The sequence below is a fragment of the Lithobates pipiens genome, unplaced genomic scaffold (assembly GCF_037356315.1).
Source record: "Lithobates pipiens isolate NorthernLeopardFrog02 unplaced genomic scaffold, aLitPip1_a1.2 Scaffold_19, whole genome shotgun sequence".
Lineage (NCBI taxonomy): Eukaryota > Metazoa > Chordata > Amphibia > Anura > Ranidae > Lithobates > Lithobates pipiens.
In genome coordinates, this window is record NW_027507764.1 from 84,971,846 (window position 1) to 84,990,461 (window position 18,616).

The following is an 18,616-nucleotide window of genomic DNA, read 5'->3' on the forward strand; positions in this document are numbered from 1 at the left end:
CTTAGTACGAAGCCCCCCAGCAGCACCCACACGCCACTGAGACTGCTGACATCTTCCCTGGTGTTTCTCTCGGGCGCTATAACTGGCCGGAGCTGTGGTAAGGTCACTCCCCCGGGAGGCGCCCATCACAGCACAGGACTCTGAAGAAACAGCAAGGGGCGGTCGTTCCTTCAGAGCGCATGCGCCAATGACGTCATCGGCAGTGTATACAGTAAATATCTCCTAAAAACTGAAAGTTTAGGCGATATTTACAGTACCTATAGGTAAGACTTATTATAGTCTTTCCTAGGGGTACAAACAAACCAGGGAAGTTTACTTCCTCAAAGAATAGAGAGAAGAAAAAAACAAAACACACACTACAACTCAAGGTGAATGTAGCATAGGATTCAGAACATACTTGTACACAAATGTTCAGTATCAAGCAACGTTCTGTACAGCTTCATAATACACGGATAATTAGAATGTGTTCATTCGTATGCCAGGTAAAATAAAAAGGCAGGGTCCAAAATGTTATATCTGACTGTTGCGTCTTGTGTATTGCACTGAGACTTCACAACAGAACCAGGAGAGATTCACAATCAAGTGAAGAGTAAAAAATGGTAGACGGACTCCAAGGTGTAGGATCCATGACTAATGAGACCAAGAGTCAGTAGTGTCTTGAGTGTCCAGCCAAAGGACCCCATAGATTATAGAATTTCTTTGGACACCCCCTAGCATGTATGTGACCATTTGCTGCCTTGGAGTTCAACTTTAAGCTAGATAAGGGGCAATATATAAATCTTTTATAGGTGAGCCTGCATATATTTTATGAAAATGTAGGACTGTATATTCAGATACTTGCATAAACCATTTGTGAATGGTGTTTTTTAATGTTAACTCACTTGAAGCCCACCGGTCACACAGGAGCGGCTTTGAAATAGTGCTACTTCAGGGCGATTATAAACCCACACTTCAGTGCGATTTGCATTGCCTATTTCATTACGACTAACAGAAGTCTATGCAAGATGCAATTAAATTGTTAAAAAGGAGTACAAGAGAAATGGAACATGTGCACACCTAATGCATTGCCAGAGATAATTTAATAAGACATTTTTAAATAAAAGTGGGTACTCACAAAATGCAACTGTCAAAAGTCCATAAACACTGCATGGACCATGCACAGAACACGAGGTACAGCCAATGTGTTTGGGGGGCGCACCCTCTTCCTCAGAGCTGAGCCTAGCTCTGAGGAAGGGGGTACGCCCCCAAAACACCAATTTTTGGCAGCACCGATGCATAGTGGTATGGTGTATTACAGCAACACATTGACAAAAATCGAATGCCCTGAAGAGCTGGGCCAACATCCATTGTTTAATTTTTAGTTTTCCCTGGAGGGTAACCTTACATCTCTCATACCCACTCTAAAATGCAAAATTACTTACCCCAAGGTACCCCTTCCTGGCATTGGTGGACTGGGTGGCTTCTGGGTAGGTGGAGTTGTTCGAGTCAAAGTGCCAGTCCTTGCTGCCTGGTTTCCTCCATGCTGAAAAAAATTAAATAAATGAATATTCCACCAAAAGTCTGTCAATACAAAAACTAAGATCTATAACTAAATCTCATAAAAAAAATAAACAAAATGTTAGGATTCCCAGACACAGCTCAACAAGTGGATCACATAGGCATCTACTCGTTTTTTGGTTTTACCATAATTAAGATTTTGCCTTTAACAGAGTTCCATATAAATTAAAAATAAATCAGATTAAGGGGATTTTTTACTTCAATGTGAGTTACGGTAAGATAAAAAAAAAAAAAACTTTTATTTCCTGTTCTGTGAAGCAAAAATATTTGTGGAGCCAAGCTGAAATGAACGTCTGAGCAAAAAAACAAAAAAAAAAAAAAAAACTAAAGAAAAGTGCATGTTGATCTGTCAGAAATCCAGTGAGCTCCTAATGTCTAATTTCAGCTGACACAGTGAGTGGCCTATCGAAATCCCAACCATTGTTGTCAGCCCTGCCTAGTTTTCCCTTCTGGACTATAGAGCACTCACCCAATCTATCTACAACATAAATGGGCGGGGGGGGGGGAATTCTGTAGTCCATCTACCACTCATGGGGATTTCAGGGCAGCATTGCCTTAAAGAGGGTGTTGGGAGCACACTGGATTTCTAAAATAAGTTCATTAAATTGTAAGCTTTGAGTAGGGCTCCGTTTCCTAGTGTATTAAAAATTGTTTTGTAGTTGTACGGTCTACCCTCATGTTGCGTAAACTGTTGGCGCTATACAAATCCTGTATAATAATGTATTTTCTGTATTTGCAGAGTAAACTTGTATTGCAGAGATATACTGATTTGTTCCTTTTTTTTGTCAGACATCTTTACTGAGATTGTTACACCATGGATGTAGCATCACCTCTCAACATGTAATTTTAGGTACTATATAAAAAAATAAAATAAAAAAAGCCATATACTGCTATAACATTGCAAGGCTGCTTGCAAATAAAAAATAACTTTAGAACATCATGATCTAATTTTTTTTTTTTTTTTTTTTTTTTTTATGAATTAACCATTTGAGAAAAACATAGCACACACCCTTAAGCATCTGTCTAAAGAGCCTTATGTCATATACATAGATGAAACCAGTTGTCTGGGAAGCCTTCCATAAAATTGCAAGTCAAGAAAGCAGAGATCTATAAAAATGAGGAAAGCGCTAGGATTAGATGATGGCATTACTACTATGGTGTCAATACATCGATGATATATTGCCACATCACGCTGCACAGACAAATGAACTATGTATCCTGAGCAACAGCCAAAAGGAGAGGAAGGAGGAAAGGATGTAATGGACTGATAGCGATACAGCCTCGGTTACTGAGTGTTTGGGTTTAAATGAGAAAGAGCACCTCTTACCTTGGCTTTTAGCCACTTAATGATGGCAAAGGGAGAAACAGAAAAGTAAAGATTAATGGATTGTTGCAATGAGAAGTCACATATCAGACATACACAGAAAGAATTTCTATCTGCTGCTTTATTCTTCTGTTACAGTGCTACAAGTATGCTGCCTACCAACGCAGAAGTCAAAAATATATCAATTGGTTCCATTGACACAGCGACCATTTTGAAAGGTTGGCCTCACACTTACAATAGTACCATATAGTAGCCCAAGCCTCAATCATTTGTCCTAAGGCCTCTTTCATATGAGACTAAAATAAGAGTCATCCCATGGAGGGCCCAGTTTACCCCCACAGGGATGCCCAGGCAGTCCCACCACTGTCACTTGGGGCACAGAAGCTGCACAGACATGAGGTGCATTCAGGGCTGTTCACCCACATAGATGTCACACTGGGAGAAGTGTGCCGTACAGTCACTGTGTCCCAATTTACAGCAATGGGGATACACGGAACACCAGTGCATCCCCACGTGGGTAAAAAAACAGCACTCCATGTGAACAAGGCCTAGAAGCGATCCTTCCAGCAAAAAGAATGAATAATGCCTTTATGAAAACAGAATAATCACATTACATGTGAGGAAAGAACACTTGGCATAAAAACTGCTACTATTGCCTTCTTGCTTATATTTCTAGGTGGGTTTTTTGTCAAAACCATTAGTTTTTATACCTAAACTATTCAAGTCAAAATTCAACATATGACTCATGAGGCACTGGTACAATTCATTCCTCAAACTGGCTGCTTCATGAGTCTGCATCTGGAGGAGCAACTGCAGCAACCAGAACACCTCAATAAGATGGGCAACCATTCCCATGTTAGTGGCTACCTAGGGACCTCATTCAGACCTGTTCCCCGAGGGTCAAAATGGCTTTTCAAGTGCAGTTTGGTTGAATTAAGGTGTCCTTTGAGAATAATGCACAGAAAGCAAAGAGTAACCTGCTATCATTTTTCAACATTCTTATCCTGGAGAAAAGCTTAAATAAATAAATAACATTTTTAAAAAATAAAAAAAATTGGGAAATCAGCGATCACCAGCCAAAAGTTATTCTAGTCACATTTTATGGTAAAATAGCATCAAGTCGTTAAAAAGTTTAAATAAAGGACAAATTTGGCATACTTAGAAATCATAGGTCACCCAAAACCTACTGCACAACGTTCCCGTGCTCTACACACAAATAATAAGCATTCAAATAAAAGAACGGCCAGAAAGGAAACAGACTGTAAAACTTGTCCTCATAGTCTAGCAGTCAGTGAAGGGTCCTCACACATTAGTGGTTATTCGGAGAAACACTTCCTTAGAATCGGTGATCTTTCAGAAATGCCCCCTTGCACTGGTGGTCAATGTAGACATTAATCCTTAAAGGGTCAGTAGAAAATCAGCCCTTTGCATAGTAGTCATTGTGGTTGAAAAATCAATTGCTGAAGGAATCCATAATCATCCCAGTAGGAATCCTGTTGAGAAAGCCTGCTGTACAAGTTTGGAAGCCTTTCTCCCAAAGAACTTCAGTACCAAAGGCCAATATGTAGCCGCTTCATTTCTAGACATGGGCAGGAGTTCCAACCAAATTTTCTGAGCTGATTTGAACAAGTCCTAAGTAAGCAAGAATGGGAATTTGACTGCTACAGGTAACGAAAACTAGTCATTCTCTGGGCGGCTGTACACACAAACCGCATATTTATCATATAGATCAGTGGACCTTTTGGCCTTCCTGGGCCACGTTAGAGAAGGAATGGTCTTGTACCCAAACTGAATTTACAGGGGCCACTCAAGGCTCCAAAGGGTCCTCTTTTGGATCAATCACTTGGGGTGCAGACAAGGACAGATCTTGTCACGGCTCTAGACATCTAATTGAAAAGGGAAAGCCCCGATAGTCAAATTTCTGCAAAACCCCATAAGGTGGTGTATGACAGCCTCGGGCCACCAACATATTTCACTATGCCCACAGAGTTTAAAAATCCTGCCAGAATACTGGCCCTGACTTGACCCAAATGCTAACCCTACCATGGACCTACAATTAAACCTTGAGCTAGGAATTTCTTCACTCTTTAATTTTATTTTTTAAAATGTACACGCTTTTTCTCTCTGCAAGGCGAGAGAGCGAGACAGACACACAATGTATCTTTCCTCTTCATGCACATCGAGTGACCATGAATCAGGAGTTACGGGTGCCGATTGTTCATACAGGGCTCTTGTAGAGTCTCTGTACTTAGAATGCGCTGAGTGGCACACTCCGTGCAAAGGGAGATCCGCAAGTATGCTGCCCCGTGGCAAAGAGCCCAATGGAGTGGGGCCGCATATTTGTGTTATGTCGGCACCAAGGGGTTAAAATCAATGGCAAGCTGGCAGAAGCAGTCGCTGTATGGATTTTCCTGCATATTAGAGTGTTTATATTGATGCATGGCCCTGGACAAAGACTGCATCCAGCCCTATGATTGTAAACACTTGCATATGTTGGAAGATCATACAGCCACTCACCGATTTTAAAACAGGAAACTCCTAGGTGCACAAACCCCTATGTACGGGTCTCTGCAGCCATGTAAAATGTGCTTTTAAAAGATTAGGTGTCTCTTCCAAAAAAAAAAAAAAAAAAAAAAAGATTATATATTTTTTTTAATAATATCTGAATATTTAATCCCGGGTAACAAGCATAGGCAAAAAGATGGGGGAATACATACCTCACATTTTGTGAAGCATGTCTCCAGATATAATAAAATATTTACAAAAATGGGAGGGTGGACTCACTTTTGAGTAAAAACTAGCTATATAATCTCACTGGATATATTTTAAACACAACAGCATGACAAGCACACATTGTACTTCTTTTCTTTAAAAACAAAATTCTAAAATTTTATATAATGGAAAATGAACCAGCTAAAGATCTGCATTCTATTCACATCTCCAACAGACTCCAGACAGCATGCAAGCTGAATTCTTTTCTAGGAGGCAAGAGAACATGAGGCTTGGAAAGCAGCACAAGGCCCGACTCTGGCCATCTGTGAGGCATGCACAGCTGTGTGGGTGGACTGAAGCACATAACCCATTGCTCTCTGCAGCAGTAACCTCTGACATGATTAAGGCCGTAGCTTCCTCATGAAACAGACCAGGAAATGTCGGCAAAGCCAAGAGGAAGCGGCGTGTGAGGACTGCCGAGGCACAGTGGGGGAAGGACACAAAGCATTCTGACCAAAACCTCTACGCGCCAGGCTGTAGGATCCATTCACCAAGCTGCTCCTATTATTTCAACTGCATCTGTTGCTTTACCTCAGGAGACTTTGTCAAAATGTTCTCTTTACAAATGCTGCACAGGTGTGGAACTGGAATGTGCTCACATTAAATATTTATTTCCCATATATTGGTATTTTACCTCATGAATTCTTCTATCCTCCACTCCAAATAGCTGCTATATCTACTCTTCTTACCAGGCACCTCAAAGAACCCTAAAGAACTACTAAAAGGTCAAAATGGTTTAATTTTGGATAGAGTAAGGGAAGGTCAGGATTTTTTTTTTTTTTTTTAATGGATCAAAAACATTAAATGCTGGTGAGGCCCGTTTTTAGCGAAATAAGTATTTAACGTTTTGATGTGTTATTTGTAGTCAGAAAAACAGCTCCTGAATGCGATTTTAGGGCTTGCGGACAACAGCCCATAATCTCCACTGCTGATAAATGTCCAAAAACATCCATGTGTGCATGGATACATAGGATAAGAGGTAAAGAGATATTTAATTTTTTTAAATGCTACTGCATATATTACCTGAATATATTTCCAAAAAATACAGTAATACCATGGATTACGAGCATAATTTGTTCCAGAAGAATGTATGCGATCCAAAGCACTCGTATCAAAGCGAGTTTCCCCATAGAAAAACATTCAGATAATCCGTTCCACAGACACTGCTTGTCTATGCAGTACCACATGTGGCCAGAAGTGCGGGGGCGCCGGAGAATCAGACACTCGGGAATGGAGTGTTTGAGTGTCTCCATCGCCCCCGCACCTCTGGCCAAATGGGGGTACTGCATACTCCACAGCTCCTGCTCGTCTTGTGGGACAACACTTGCAAGGTAGTGAATACATTGGAGTTAGAGTGCGACAGGCGGAGGAGGAAATCAAAAAAAATAAATAAAAAAAAAAAATTTTAAAAACGTCATACACTATACTACAGGTTATCCTAGTGGAGGGGCTAGCAGGGATTGTGAGCCGTAATTTTGTATACTGCTCAGAACGGTGCTAGAAGCAGAGGGGAGGCTCACACACAGAGCCCACAGGCGAGGGGAGCTGCCGATGACTGAGGCACGTAAACTGACCACGGTGTCAGAGCTCAGCAGCCATGATAAACCGTGGTCAGTTTCCAGGCAGCATCAGCCAGGTATTTTAGGTGATAGAAAGGGTCAAATTAGACAGCACAAGCACCAATATGTTATTAAACCTGTACCTTTTTAAAGCATGCATTTTAATTTTATTTAATTTTTTTAAAAAGGTAACAAATGTTTTAGGCTGCATTCACACCTGAGCGTTTCAAAGTCACACGCTTTACTGCAATTTTGTTCAGGTCACCAATGTAGAAGGCAGAAAAAAAACACCTGTAAACTGCCCCAAAGAAGCTCATGTTCTTTTTTGAGCTTAGGGCCTTTTTTCATTCTACAAAAAGCTCAGATGTGAACAGGTGCCATTGAAATGAATGGGATTTTGCTTGTTGGGGCGTTTTTATGAGCTGAAGGTGTGCATGCAGCCTTAAACTTTAAAGTGCTATATTATTATAACCTGGGGGATGGAATTGCATTGCAAATTTAGAAAAGGCCAGCAGAGGGCTCCAAAGAGATAGCGTGACTGAATGTAATGTGTGGAACTGCATAGGTAAGGGAAAGGATTGATGGGAGCCTTCGTTTCAGAGGCAATACAGCTTTACGATGGAGTCAGGGGGCTTGGCTTTGACAGGTAGCGCTCTGAGGAAAGCAAACGTTTGGGTGAGTAAACGTCTCTCACATTTTCATTCCATGTTTGCTGATAAAAATTGGAATGCATTTTCTTCATGGTTTTCATTAATTGACTTAATGCAAATTTTATTTTTGTTTTTTTTTCGTCACTGAAAACATGCAGCTGATGAAAACTATAAAAACAATATTTTCATTGAGAATTAAACTACTTCTCACCAGTAGAGGGCTCAACCTCCCCCCCCCCCCCCCCACAACAAACCCGACAGTGGGGGTCTAACCATTTCAAACCCCCATCTAGTCGCACTATCCAGAATTGCCTTTCTATACACTTTAAAATCAAGCAATGCTAAGGCAGAACAAATAATACAACGCTACATTTCTGATACATGTTACATGTGATGTCATCTCTTATGGACATGAATTTGCTGCAAATCCAACCTCAAATATGCAGCAAGTAGAATCATGTTAAAACGTGCCATACTAGAATGAAGAGCTATAAGCTGCGTGTTGTATGATTTGCTAGGGCCAAAATACAAGTTATTTGTTACAGTGAGAAGCACGCTTTATATTCCAGTATGACCTCCAAGCTTTCATTATTTCTCATTTCTATTGAAGGTTTAAGGTTGCACAACAGGTGGGAACACTACATCTCCTGTGTGGGAGGCAGGAGAGAATACAAGTGACTAAACAGGTGAAAGGGTTTGTGGGCAGCAGAATTCTGAAAGGAAAGGAACAGAAACCACTGTGACATGACTTGCTCGCTCACTATATTCCTAAAAAAATAATTAAAAAAGCAACACAACAAAAAATAACCCCCCCAAAAAACACACAAACACCTTTATGACCTACTAAACTAAAACTGCCATGCATCAGATTCCCAAATCATTTCCACTCCACATGCTCCTCACCCTTCCCTGTATGTTTCTAACGTGCATATCTGACCTTCACAGAGCTACACCCCAAAATTGACATTTAGTAAAGATGACCATCACGCCAGAACGTTAAGACCCCTTTCACACTGGTGGTGTGGGGCGTTAGCGGTAAAGCGCCACTAGCGGGACACTTAACCCCTGCTAGTGGCTGAAGAAAGGGTTAATATTGCCCGTGTGGCAGCCGCTTCAGTAGGCAAGGCAAGGCAGTGTATACCCCATTCCCGCATCACCCCAAAGATTCTGCTTGCAGGTATTTTTTCAGTCCTACAATTGCACCCCCCCACCCCACTCAGGCTTCCACACTGGGGTGGCTTGAAAGATAATTTACAGGGACTATTTTTAGCCCCCCCCCCCCCCCCAGTCTGAAAGGGGTCTTAAAGTTGAGTTCCACCCAAAACTAAAACTTCCACTTCAAGTGCAGGTGGCCCGCTTTTATGGGGGGGGGGGGCAGGGTGTGGATACCCTCTTTTTAGAGGCATCCAGCTCCCACTTTCTCCCAGAGATCTGCGGCACCAGAAGGAAGCTCACCTCTCTGCCCTCCCTCCCATCTTCTGGGACACCGTCACAGGTCCCAGAAGATTGCCCGGCCATTCACAGCTTGCGCATGCGCAGTGAGTGCCCTGCTGTGAAGCCACAGCTGGGCGCCCACAGTAAGAATGGCAGCACCAGGGACAGAAGCAGGGCTTTGTGTGCCCGCATCGCTGGACCATGGGACAAGAGAGTGTCCGATTATTAAAAGTCAGGAGCTACACTTTTCGTAGCTGCTGACTTAAAATTGTTTTCCCCGGCAGACCTCCGCTTTAAAGTTGGGCAATTGTAATTATTAAACCCAAAGGCCTGGCTCACGCTGGTGCGACATAAGCTCTGACTTTGGGAGCACATGTCCCATGACGTGCACAAATTAATGGTTCCCTATGAGAGTCATCTTAAAGGACTTGTAAAAGGCAAAAGTTATTTTTTTTTCTTTTTTTATACATCATAATGCATTCTATGCATGAAGATAAAAAAAAAAAAAAAAAAAAAAAAACACACACACACACAAACTTGTGCATCAGCCTCTCCAGCACCTGAATCCCAGGGAGGAATCTTGAGTCTACCCCACAGTAGTTCCCAGTTCTCCATCCCATCTTGGAATCCTCCTGGAATGAATGAATAAATAACTGGTATAGCGCTACATACATGAACTAAAAATGGCCTCAGGGAGCTTTTGCCGCCAGCGTACGTCGGGGTCTTCAAAAGAGATGGTCTTGAGCTTCTGCCTGAAGGCCAGATGGTTTTCTTCCGAGCGGATGTCAGCGGGTAGAGCATTCCATAGCCATGGTCCTTGGACTGTGAACCTTCGTTAGTCTTTTAATTCAGAACGGGCCTTGGGGATGTTGAGGAGGTTCTGGTTGGTTGCCCGGAGAGGACAAACTTGGGTGTAGTGCTTTATTTTGTCGCAGAAGTATTGCAGGGCTTTTCCTTGTGTACATTTGTGAGTGAGGCAGAGGGTCTTAAATGTAACTCTGTCTTTCACAGCTAGCCAATGGAGGGTCCTCAGGGGACGAGGTGATTGATTCTCAGGGTTTTTTTTCCCAGTTACCAGTCTGGCTGCTATGTTCTGGACGATTTGTAGATGTGAAATTTGGCATTTTGGAAATCCTAGGTAGAGGGAATTTGCAGAGTCGATTCGGGAATTGATGATTGTTACAACTACTATTGCTGTATCTCCTTCTGGGATGAAGGGGATGAATCTACACAACAGGCGAAGAAGGTTGTGGGATCTGCCGACTACCGATCCTACTTGTGCATCCATCATGTTTGCGTCAAAGATACCCAAGGCTTTTGGCTTTAGTGCTGGGGGTGATGGGTTGTCCGAGGATGGCGAGGGGTGTGGACAACGTGCCAGGGTTTGTGTTTCGGTTTGCGTGGTCGGAAGAGGTGTTCTGTTTTGAATCCGTTGAGTTTAGGGGAGCTCTCCGTCATCCAATCGTTGATCAATGAGAGACAGTTTTCCAGTGCATGGTATTGGTCTTTTTGTTGGCGATGCGCAAGTAGAGTTGGATGTCATCCACGTAGATGTGATAAAGTAGGTCCTGGTTGCTGATGATTTTGAGGAGTGGGCAGAGATAGATGTTAAGGAGCACTGGCAACAGGGGTGATCCTTGAGGGACTCTGCATGTAAATTTTTCATGCTTCCGAAAGTGAAAGTTCCTAGTTTCACTTTGAGATCGGTTCTCTAGGAAAGATGCGAACCAGGGCGAACCAGGGCAAGTCTGAGTCTGCAACTCCAGCTACTTCTGTGAGACGAGTGAGCAAGGTTTTGTGATCTACTGTGTCAAACGCTGCACTGAAATCCAGCAGCACCAGGAGGCGCGATTTCCCCATCCGCTGCTTTGAGGGTGTCATCCCAGATTATAAGGAGTGCAGTTTGTCCCGTTGACAGGGCGGAAACCAGACTGTAGTGGGTCCAAGAGTTTATGGGTGTCCAGATGGAGTTGTAGCTGTTGTACTACTGTTTTCTCAATTTTGGAGATGGTGTTGAGGCTTATGACAGGTCTGCGGTCGTTTGGGACTTTGAGATCGAGGTTAGGCTTCTTTGGGAGGGGTTTGATTGTGCCTTGCTTGAGGGAGGTCGATACGATTCCTTCTTTAAATGACTGGTTTATGAGGTATGTTATGATGGGTGCCAAGATGTTGGTAAATTCTTTCAGAGGTTGTGGGAATAATGTCGTTTGACACCAAAGTCTCAGAGGTTTCTGATGGTAACATATCGCCAATGGTGACTGGGACCAGAGTAAATCTCGGTGGTTGTAGAATCTTTGTGTGGTTTTTGTCTCCTTGCTCTGGCTGAGTGGGGCTACTTGCTATGGTCTGCTGAATTATTTCCCATTGCGAATTTGTCAGTGGAGAAAAAAATAAATAAATCAGATAACTCATTGCAGAATTCTTGTGTTTCGTTTGCTGGAGACTAAGTGGGGTTCGTAGTCTGGGTGACTAGTTTAAAGAGGGCGGTTTATGGCTTTTGTGATGTTTTGGAGAAATTTTCTTTGTTGCTATGAAGATGGCTTTGTATCTTGCGGTTTTGTAATTTGTGTGGTTTTCCATTGGATTGGGTTCCTTCTCCATGCTCCTTCAGCTCTCCTGCATTCTTGTTTCAGCGATGTAAGCGTCATTGAACCAGCCCAAACTGTTTTTGCAGGTGGGTGTTCTGTGTATCGGTGGGACTATGTCTGCTGTCTATAGCAATGCTGTGTTAAGGGAGTTGAGTGAGTCTTCAGTTGAGTAGTTTTGGGTTAACACCGCTATTTTGTTGGATAGTGTAGTTTTGAAGAGTTGCGAGTATAGTTTCTTCTGTGATCTTGTACAGTGTATTATCGTTGAGTGTGTTGTTCTTTGTTAAGTGGTGTTTATTTTGAATTTGAACATGTGGTGGTCAGTCCAAGGCAATGTCATGTTATCAAGTGTGTTAATATCAACGTTTTGTTTGAAGATGAGGTCGAGAGTCTGTAGTGAGCGTTTCCATGAATGTCAGTGAGCTCTGTAAAGTTGGTTTTGTGAATGCGAGGTGAGATTTGTAGATCAGTGCTAGGCCGCCGCCTCTTTGACCGACTCTGTGCTCAGTTAGGATGTGGTAGTTCTCCGGCACCAAATCTTCTAGGATGGCGTTACAGTCAGGTGTTAACCAGCTTTTCGTGATGAAGAGACGGTCTGTGTTGTATCGAGTGATAAAATCATGAATTTTGTGTTTGTGCTCGATTGCTGATCTAGCGTTGATCAGGGCGCATAATAGGTGTCGCCCTGGACGTGGTGTATTCCTGTTTTGGATGGTTGGGTTTCAAAAATGTTCTTAAAAGTTGTTCTTTTCACAATATTGTTTGGGTGGTGGGTGGTAATGTTGTAGCAGTATTCCTTAGGCTGCAGAGGGCGTCAAGTGAATAATTGATGGCGCCCCTGATGGGAGAGTGCTCTGGGGTGTGCGTTATGGAGGGAGTGGCTCGAGGTGCCATGGCACCGTTCGGTCTCTGTCCTGGAGCAGTTGGCGGTGGTCAGCTGTGTGGTGGCGGAAGGGGTAGCAGCAGCGGGTGCTGCAGGCTGGGGCAACTCAGGTAACGTCGGGAGGAGCTGTTCGTTCGAAAAGTAAAAAAAAAAAAGTTTCAAAAGTATTAAAGTTAGTAAAATTCTATGTCCTTTTTTCTGTCCAGGGTGTAGCAAGATGGCCGCCAACACTTTCTATATACTTTTAGCTGGTCCGGGTGTAGCAAGATGGCCACCATCAGTACAGGAGGCTGTAAAACGGCAACATCCAGATTAATCCAGCAATTACAAAGGCAGACTGATGTACCATCTGTGCAAGCAGGAATTCTCTCCGGGCCAGCAGGTGTAAGGATGGTGCTAGATTGAGGCACAGGAGGCTGGCAGATAACTATTTAGTGGAACTCATGGCAGCCATGTTAATCCAGCGGGTAGGCTGAAAAATATAGGTACTGACCTGAGCAGGGGATGTAGATGTAGTCTGTGCAAGTAAGAACACTCCCCGGGCATACATGAGTGAGGATGGTGCTCGATTGAGGCCTGGAAGATGGCGGGGGAGCCAGCAACAGTCAGATTTATCCAGCAATCGTGCAGGCAGGATGAAAGAATAGATAGTTAATGGCAAAACCCTTTATAATAGCTGCAGCAGGTAGATGGCATTGGGTACTCAGGCTGTCAAGAACTTACAACCTTTGTGGTTTTTAAATATTATCTAAAGTTTATAGCGTATTTCCATTTTGTTTCTACAGACTGCATTTCCACTGGGGATATTTATTGACACCTCCTGTGGAAATGGGTGTCACTAGGACAGAATTGATGGGATCTCGCTAAGGTGGGGCCAGACAAAAAAAAACATTTAGTAGATGTGGCTGGAACATTTACCAGATATTTTCCCCATACGTTTTCCTGGTGACACTCAAACCCCTCTCAGTTCTTGTCCTGGTGTCAACCAAGAGATGACATAACTGACCAACAACATAAATACATTAACCACTTAAGGCCCGAGCCTCTGAGATTTGGTTACAAGTTAAAAAAAAATTTTCTTTGCTAGAGAATTACTTAGGAAGCCCCCCCCCCCCCCCCCCATTATACATTTTTTTCTAACACCCTAGAGAATAAAATGGTGGCCGTTGCAATATTTTGTCACAACGTATTTGCGCAGCGGTCTTACAAGCACACTTTTTTGGGAAAAAATACACTTTAATTAAAAAACAGTAAAGTTAGCCCAATTTTTTTTTAACGTCGAGTAAATGGATACCCAACATTCCACGCTTTAAAATTGCTCGTGGAATGGTGACAAACTTTTACCTTTCAAAATCTCCATAGGCAACATTTAAAAATAAACAGTAACAAAAAAACTGGCCACTGCCCACACTTATAACTGGCCTTCGCAGTGAGGAGCACATGGAGGGCATATACATGCAAGACAAAATTCCATAGCTCAACTCACCAACTAGTCTGCTGACCAACCAAATTAACCTGTCTAACCATCTATTAAAAGCAGGGGTTTAGTTAGCACACATTTGCAAACGCACGTGACAGCTGCAAGGCCTCGTCACGGCACCCTGTGTTGCTTGCAGTCCTAATACTACAAATTTATAAGTGTTGCCACAGTGGAAGCACATACATGGAATGGATAGATGTGGGACAGCTGAGCCTGGAGGCTGCCCAAGCCCCCTTAAAGGAACAGGAGCACACTGGACACCCAGCAAGAACACAATGGCAGCGATGGTGCCTAGTGTGTCCCCGAACCATATATAAAATTCCATAGCTCAACTCACCAACCAGTCTGCTGACCAACCAGTTAGACAGGTTAATTTGGTTGGTTGGCGAGTTGAGCTATGGAATTGTTTTTGTCTGACATTTAAAAATACAATTCTACAGGCTGCATGTTTTACATTAGAGGTTTTCATATCTGCTGCTCATGTATGCGTTCGCTTCTACACCCAAGCGTGGCGGGACAGGGCGCGTTTCGAAAAAAATTTTTTTTTGTTTCTTATTTATTTTTACACTGTTCTTTATAAATAAATAAAAAATAATTGTGTCACTTTTATTCCTATTACAGGTAATGTAAACATCCCTTGTAATAGAATTTTTTTATATATATATATATATATATATATATATATATATATATATATATATATATATATATATATATATATATATATATATATATATATATATATATATATATATATATATATATATATATATATATATATATATATATATATAATGACAGGACCTCTAAAAAATGAGATCCAGGGTCAAAAAGACCTCAGATCTCTTATTTACACTAAAATGCAATAAAAAATAAAGTCGTTCACGCCTCCACTATAGGTCAGCGGACATGGTCGGATCATGCGCCCATTACGTTGACCTATAAACTCTCCAATAACCCGTCCCAGAGGACGCGATTTTGGCGACTAAATGAAAGCCTTCTACAGCAGCCGGGGGTCTTAGAGGAGGTGACTAGGGAACTTAGTTATTATTTTCAGACTAACACAACGACCGATTCCTCACCGGGAGCAGTTTGGGAAGCCCATAAGACAGTTATTAGGGGTATCCTGATAAAACACGGCTCGCGTATCAAAAAAGAAACCGGGACACTTCTGGAGTCGCTTCTGGCTAAACTCCAAGTCCTGGAGTCGCACACAAAGCTTCCCCGGATCCTCATGTGGAGGCTGAACTGTCCTCTCTCCGGAGTCAGATCAATGACCTTCTGGGACATAAAGCTAAGGCTGCGTTACAAAAATGTAGGCTCATGGCATACGAATCCGGGAATAAATGCGGTTGCATCCTAGCGAGGGCAGTCAAAGACGTTAAGACGCGGACCTATATCCCCCGGATTAAGACGACAGCGAACGTAACCGTCGGCCTCCCGCATCAGATTGCGGGAACATTTAAAGATTTCTACGACACTCTCTATAACCTACCGACCCAGCAGGGGGGGACAACCCCAGATGGAGGCTTATATATCATCCAGCCAGACCCCTACTCTGTCCCCTGAAAACATCGCTGAACTAGAGGCCCCGATCACTACAGACGAGCTGGAACTGGCGCTTAAGCTGACTAAACCTGGAAAGGCACCTGGGCCAGATGGCTTTACCCTTGCATACTATAAGACCCTGCTTCCGGCCCTTAGCTCTCATATGGTGGGTTTCTTTAATGCTATAGGGAACGCAGCCACCTTCGCTCATGACACCACCAGGGCCCATATCACGGTCATCCCTAAAGACGGTAAGGACCCCTTGGTTTGTGGTAGCTACAGACCAATCTCGCTGCTGAACACTGATCTCAAGCTGTTTACTAAAATTTTAGCGACCCGGTTAGCCCGTCACTTACAGACCCTGGTTCACCTAGACCAGGTGGGTTTTGTCCCTTCGAGGGAAGCTAGAGACAGCACGACTAAAGTGCTGAACTTAATATATATTGCTAATCAAACCAGCACACCTTCCGTATTTTTAAACACCGATGCAGAAAAAGCCTTTGATAGGGTTAACTGGGAGTACCTGTTCGCGGTTCTCCGGCATGTGGGACTAGGTGAAAAAATGATTAATTGGATTACCCAGATATATGCTACCCCGACAGCACAAATTAAAGTGAATGGGGTCCTGTCAGACCCCCTTTCTATTAAAAATGGAACTAGACAGGGCTGCCCATTGTCCCCCCTTCTCTTTGCCCTTTCCCTGGAACCTTTCTTATGCAAAATTAGAAACAATCCTGATATCCAAGGCCTGATAGCGGGGGGTGTCCAATACAAGGTCTCCGCTTATGCGGACGACTTGATGTTTTCCCTTTCGAACCCGGCAATATCCCTCGCGAATCTCCTCAGGGAATTTGAGGAGTACGGACGGATCTCTAACCTGAAAATTAATTACACTAAATCGGAGGCTATGGGAGTAGCACTCCCGCAAGCCGCCATGAACACACTCCACTCAAGTTTTAATTTTAAATGGACAACCGTGGCACTGACATATTTGGGGACCTTGATTCCTGCGAATCTAGACCACGTCTTTAAGCTTAATTTTCCACCCCTGTTGACTAGAGCCCGCGCCCTGCTGGAGTCCTGGCATAAAGGCCTACACTCTTGGTTTGGCAGGTGCAACCTTATCAAGATGTGCATCTTACCCAAATTTTTATATTTACTGCATGCACTGCCCGTCCTGGTCCCCGCCTCGTTCTTGCGACAGGTACATGGGATGTTTACTAGATTTATCTGGGCAATTAAAAAACCGAGACTGGCCCGGACTCTACTCTCCCTACCCAAACTTCACCAGGGCCTCGCAGCCCCGGATGTGAAGAAATACTACCATGCGGTTCATCTCGGTAGGATTATTGACTGGGGTCGCCACCGGGATTTTAAGCTGTGGACCCGGTTAGAACAAGCCCAAACGAAGGTGCCACTACAGGGAGCTATCTGGTGCTATGCACACCTCCCTAAGGATATGAAAAATCATCCCCTGATAGGGGTAACGCTGCGGGTGGGATCGACGTACTGTTCAGACGGGCCACTATCCACGGCTAACTCTCCGCTCTATCCCATTCTGGGGAACCCTCGATTCCCTTCAGGATTGGACCGCCAAATTATGTCAGCTATGTTTACTAGGAACTGCACACAAGCGAGGCACTTCCAGACGAATGGAGACTGGCCTTCTATAGAGATGCTGTGTGACGCGTCGGGCCCCTACAAACTGGCTTTCTGGACTGCAGTCCAGCTTAGACATTTTCTTCGGGCCCTCCCATCTCCGCAGCAGTTTGGTGTACCTTTGACTACACTTGAGGAACACTGTTCGGGAGGCGGGGCACTCCCGAGGACACTGTCAACAATGTACAACCTCCTTATCGCCCCGGTCGATGACACTCACTTAACCTTCTTGACTAAATGGGAGAGGGAGCTGAACTGCACATTTACTTCGAGCCAGACTCAACGTATGTTAACCTTTGCCCTACAATCTACCATTTGTACCAAAATACAGGAAACTAACTACAAACTCCTGACGAGATGGTACTTAACCCCTCAGGTACTGCACTCCTATCCGAACACCTCGGCACTTTGCTGGAGGTGTGGTCAGGGGCAGGGCACATTGTTACACATATTTTGGTCCTGTCCGAAGTTGTCCCATTTCTGGTCTACAGTCAGGTCCATTACCCAAAAGTTCACGGAATACAACGTCCCCGATGACCCGGCCTTTTTTCTCCTACATGATAATACCATGTCTACTAAAAAATACAAAAAGTCCATTCTGTGTCACCTGGTGAATGCAGCCAGAGCCTGCATTCCGCTTCACTGGAAAAGCCAGGCCCCACCGTCGGTGGCGTCCTGGATTCGAAGGGTGGAGGACGTTAGTAAACTAGAGGACCTGGTGCTATCTGGGAGGCAACAACAGGAAAGATTTAAAACCACGTGGGCTCTCTGGCATCAGTTTATTCTCTCCCCTGAAGGAGTTTCCCTGAGGACCCTGTGAGATAGTTTGCAACCTGGTCCAAGTATATGACGTGGTGTTCCGGAATCAACCAGATCTCTGCCCCCCCTTCCCCCCTTTTTTTTTTTTCTTCTTTCTCCCCTCTCTCTCCCCCAGCCTTCCCCGGCCTTTCTCCCTTGTGTGTCCTTGTCCCCTTTACTGTTAGACTCTGACCTCGGATGTTCGATTGTTTACCGGGGCAATGGGGTTCTGGTGTGGGGAAGAGGGGGGAGGCGGCTCAGAATTAGGCGTCTAGTGAGTCCATGGCTACTTCGCGCAGTGCTTCGGCCCACATGGGCTGTGGTAGCCGGAATGATGATGAACGTGACCTTACAAGAACTCATG

The 18,616-nt window shown here is 43.8% G+C and overlaps 1 protein-coding gene across 14 annotated transcripts in view; it reads right to left on the reverse strand.

Moving 5' to 3' along the window:
- Window positions 1-18,616, reverse strand: part of ABI1 (abl interactor 1) — a 137,175-nt gene that overhangs the window by 33,060 nt on the left and 85,499 nt on the right. For 8 of the 14 annotated variants that reach the window (XM_077491007.1, XM_077491006.1, XM_077491004.1 and 5 more), the window contains exons 4-5: window positions 2,885-2,899; window positions 1,422-1,522 (exon numbers count right to left, since the gene is read on the reverse strand). In XM_077491007.1, coding sequence (XP_077347133.1) covers window positions 1,422-1,522; window positions 2,885-2,899 — 116 coding nt within the window. The remainder of the gene's footprint in view (window positions 1-1,421; window positions 1,523-2,884; window positions 2,900-18,616) is intronic. The other 6 variants (XM_077491005.1, XM_077491016.1, XM_077491009.1 and 3 more) reach the window with 1 other exon arrangement.